Consider the following 5,031-nt stretch of genomic DNA (forward strand, 5'->3'; position numbering starts at 1 on the left):
GACAGAAGATGTTCTTCTTGGGTAAGAACTTTAGAATTCTTGAGAGAGATTCTAACTTGCTTGAAGATAAACGTATGTGTTCTTTAGATAGATGTATGTTCTATTGCATGAAGAGAGCACTTAGCTATTTATACCCATTGCATTAAATGCAAATCAGAAGGGTTGGAATACGCATCAAGCTTTAAGAGGAAAACTTGTCCTTTGCAACAGTGAATAGTACATTTGTCTATTCATGAGCATACATCCTTTCGTGGAGTTGGTGGGCACTAAAGTCGACTAGTTGGCTTCATGCAGTACTATACTCTAGAAAGGGTATGGGCTTGTTCTTTGTGTATGGAAGGACAAGACAAAAACAATTGTGCATGACAAGCTTCATTTAATCGCTGAATGCTGGAATAACGCTGGAGGTCTCTTCAGCATTCACTATGGCTTGTGCAGTTTTCACACATATGTTGACCAGGTTGTAATCACTGAATACCTCTTCAGATCACGAATGTGCCAGTCACTAATCTTCAGTTTCAGTCTTCGACATTTACTGAAGGTTCTTTGGTGTGAATTTTGTCTTCTTGAAGTATCGCTGTTGCTGTAGGATTACAATGCATGTTTCAGCGATCACTGAATAGACTCAGTGATGATCGTTGGAACTGAAAAGACAGGAACACTAATACTTCAAAAGATAAAGAGATTATCATCAAATCAATGAGAGAGAAGATCAACAATCTCCCCCTATTTAATGATGACAAAACAACATAAAGAAAATTTTCTTAAGGTTTAATAGTAAGGAAAAGTTACATATAAAGTACATGTCCCTTTTAACTATTTTGGGATCTTTTCAGTGAAGCGGTCTTTACTTTATAGGTTTTCTTAAGTTCAAAGTTTAAGAAAAAGTACAAGAAGGAAAACTGAAACTGAAAGCATGTTCACTGACTAAAGATTGCCAGTGACTGTAAGAGCATATTGGAACTCATAGACATGTGTCCCTATTACTCTTTTCAGGGATCTTTTTCAGTGAGGCTGATGAAATACTTATATTAATCAAAGGAAAATTACAAGTGTTTTAGTCAGTACATTTCTAGACTTATTACATATAAGTTGTACATTGAAAGAAAAGACAGATAAATAAGACATACAATGAAAGATAAATTTACAATACAAAATTTCATAACTAATCTAGGTCGCTAATGTCGATGTAATCAGTTACTTCTTCTCCAAGCATCTTTTGACGTAGAAATTCTCTTCTGATCTTGCGGTCTATCATTTCACCATAGATATCATTGTCCAACCAATACCTTAGATAATCTAGGTGTTCTATAGGACAAAGATTAAACTCATATACTCTCTGGAAGTCGTGTTCTCCTTCATAGTCAAAGAAGATAAATCCAAACTCGGGCTTTAGATACACAGTGTTGGGTATGTAAGGAAGCTTCACTGGCAAAGAGAGGTTCAACATTGAGATGTATGACTTCTTCGAATCCTTCAGGACATCGTCCAAGGAGAACTTTGTTTCATGTTCATTCCTCATAGTTGGTCTATCGTTAGGACTTGAAGGTTTTCTTCTTTCACCTTTCTTCAGTGACGACTTTGTAGGTACAACAACGAATTTAGACATCTTCTTGATCAGCTCGCTGAGGATGTCTTCAATTATTTTCTTGTACCTTGATTTTGAACACCGAATGGCTTGGCAGATTACCAACTATTTATTGTAGCCGTACTGACCTAGGTAGGAAGGATACTCTTTGACAACTTCAAGGTTGTGTCTGTTGATGAGCATTGAGACGAGAAGTCCACCATCATTCATTTGTCCACTGATCGTGACGTTTGAGATGCGGTGAGGACTTATTCTCTTGTTCAGACGATCTTCGCTTCATTTTCTATCTCGGTCGTTCAGCTTCATTGCCTTTTCATATTCAGCCTCTGCAATGGAAAGCAACTTAGCTTGGGCCTTGACAGCGTTCACCATCATTTTAGACTTTTTCTTTGGAAGAACTTAAGCAGCAAAATACTTGGCCAACTTTATGTTGTCCTCAGTCTGTTATCGTTGAAGGTTAAGTTCTTCCTCAGCCTTGAATGCCTCGAGTCTTTCAGCTTCAAACAAGAAGTCAAACTCACCACAAATAGAGGTATGAAGAGAGATTTTTACTCTAGTTTGGTCGAGTGACTCTTTAAGTTGAGTCATCTGTTGGTCGCTAGGAACACTGAAGGTTGGGTTTTCAGATACACATTCCTCTGGCCGACCATAGGTAGTAAAAGGGACTCCTTTCAGGAACACTGGAGGTTGGGTTTTGAAGAGTACCTTGAGATTTTCTTCTTCAGCAACACATTTGTCTTTCGACGCGGTGTTCTGGTTCTTTGTGGAAATCTCCTTCTCTTTTTCTTTATCTTTCTCCCCCTGGGATGCAAAATCCCTGAGAGAAACTTCTTTCAGAGTGTTGGCGGGTTTGTGGTACTAAATCGTGAAGTCGTCATCATCATCGTCTTCATCATCATCACCACTGAGATCCTTTCCAGCGTCAAGAAGGGTTGGAGAATCATCGTCATCTTCATTGTCATCGTCTTCATCATCATCACCACTGAGATCCTTTCCAGCGTCAAGAAGGGTTGGAGAATCATCGTCATCTTCATTGTCATCGTCTTCATCATCATCTTCTTTATCATCAGCATCAGTTGCAGGGGTGATAGGAAGGTCTTCATCACGAGCTTCAGCATCAGCTCTGGCGGCTTCATCAAAGACCTTAGCTTCAGTAGCTTCATGGGAAGGGATAGTTTCTTCAACAACCTCAGCTTCATTAGCTTCAAATTCATTAGTAGCAACATCTAAATCTTTCTCCCCTTCCTTATCATCAGCAACATCAAGACTAAGTGCTATGATGTCCATCCCCTGTTCAAGCTTGCTTAGCGATCTAGCTTGAAGAAGACCGACTTTGAGAGCCTGATCTAGTGTGAGGCGATCCATCGTTGTGAAGAAGGGCGTAGGAGCTGGTAGTAGACGATGGAGGAGCTCTAATATCTGCTGCAATAGCTCACCATGCCTGGAAAGCTGAGCATTCACTTCATCGGCTTTGTTGGTTAGAGTAGAGATAGCCTCAGCGTTGGTGTGTACAACAAATTACACCACAAAAAGATTTTCCTTGACCTCATGAACGTCAGCTTTAACAGTTGAGAGGTCAGCAGAAACTTCATCCCTGAGAGGCCTACCTTTATAGACTTTATTCATTTTTATGAATACAATCTCTACGGCAAGGAGTAGCAGCTTCACGTCATCAGCCATGTCATATTCCTCTCCATGGCTAGTGTTCCTTCATCGCAAGGACCTGAAAAAGAAGATGTTTGATCATAAGATAGCTCAGGGTTAGAAGAAATGAAAGGGTAGGACAGAGGATTACTTGAGGGTTCATCAACACCATATGAAGGATTGATGCTAATTCTCTCCAGGTTTCCTTCGAGAGGATAGGTGTCCACTAACTGAGGTGTTTCGAGAGGAACAACCTCAGGTCCTATGGTGGGTGCTTCATCATCAGTGAGGAAAATCGCTAATGAGTCATGAGCACGTGTCGAGACCAAAGAAGGAGGAAAAAAGAAGATAGATGAGACTGGTGGAAGTGGGTGTTCAGCAGTGGCTATGCTGATATTCACACCTTCAGTGATTTGGATCACTGAGGCGGTTGGGATCAGAGCCACAGGTACGACAGTGATTGCAGAAATCACTAAAGAGATTGGAGGAGACCAAACTGAAGGTGCCTCGAGGTTATGAAGGTGCCTCGAGGTTAAGGCTAGTTTTAATAGCTGAAACCTTTTGAGAGATAACAGCCAGAGATGTGGTTATCTCCTAATTGGTTTTCTTGGCCCTCTATGAGAACTGTTGATCCTCTCTCAGAGTGAGTTGATGATAATCCCTTTTCACTTAGACATTGTATTTATATTTCTGTATTTTCAGTTCCAGCGATCTTCACTGAGTATGTTCAGTGACTGCTGAAGAACTTGCATTGTAAATCTATCAGAGACAACAATACTTCAAGAAAACAACACTCACACCAAAGAACCTTCAGCAAACGTCGAAGACTGAACTGAAGATTAGAGACTGACGAGTACGTGATCTGAAGCGGTATTCTGTGATTACAAGTCTGTCTACATATGTGTGAAGCCTGCTCAAACTTCAGCGATTGATGATGAGACCTTCAGGTCATTCCAGCATTCAGCGATCAAAGGAAGTTTTCTTAGCACGATTGTTGTTGTCTTGTCCTTATGCATACAAAGGACAAAACTCATACCCATACGAAAGTCAGTACGATACGGAGCCGATTAGTCGACTCTTTGTCCACCAACTTTAGGTAAGGATGTCTGCTCATGAATAGTGCTTTTTGTACTATTCACTGTAGCAAAGGACAAGTCTTCCTCTTAAGGCTTGACACTCACTCTAACCCTACCATATTGCATTAAATGAACATTTAATGCACTGGGTATAAATAGAAGTGTTTATTCTCTATGCAGAGTGCGCGCAACTCACTCTCTAACCCTAATTCTTACTTCAAGCATTTTATAGTTTAAGTAAAGGATCTTCTTTACAGCAACTTCTTTTCTTGTATTTGCTAAGACTTTGTGTGTAACCAAAGATTGTTTAGATAGGTTTTTATTACATTATCTTTTCGCAAACAATCTTGTAAAATCTGTATTGATCTTCTCTATCAATATATATTTTAAATTTGAAAATATTGTGTTTGTATTCATCCCTCCCCCCTTCTACAAACTGTTTCTCTTCTTGTAGACCCTTACGGGACCAACAAGTGGTATTAGAGCAGTGTTCTCTTTCTTGTGTTTAGCTATTTTTTGTATTAGTTTATCTCCTTTTTTAGATAACTTTACCGCTTACAAATGGTTTTACAAATTGCAAACACACACACACACAAGATAATGGCTCTCTTGCCAAACMWCCYCGGTTTGTCCGTGACAACTTTAGTCTCTGGAAGAACCGGATGTCCCTCTTTCTGGAAGGTGTGGATCCTGAAATTCCACATTACATAGAAAATGGACCAT

The 5,031-nt window shown here is 39.8% G+C and overlaps 1 protein-coding gene across 1 annotated transcript; it reads right to left on the reverse strand.

Moving 5' to 3' along the window:
* Positions 1 to 2,446: 2,446 nt before the first annotated feature.
* On the reverse strand, positions 2,447 to 2,953 carry LOC112503938 (nonsense-mediated mRNA decay protein 2-like). The gene has a single exon (XM_025107908.1). The coding sequence runs from the start codon at positions 2,951 to 2,953 to the stop codon at positions 2,447 to 2,449; it is 507 nt and encodes a 168-aa protein (XP_024963676.1).
* Between the last annotated feature and the right edge of the window lie 2,078 nt (positions 2,954 to 5,031).

This window comes from Cynara cardunculus, unplaced genomic scaffold (genome assembly GCF_001531365.2).
Source record: "Cynara cardunculus var. scolymus isolate 2C unplaced genomic scaffold, CcrdV1 Un_Scaffold_4171, whole genome shotgun sequence".
Lineage (NCBI taxonomy): Eukaryota > Viridiplantae > Streptophyta > Magnoliopsida > Asterales > Asteraceae > Cynara > Cynara cardunculus.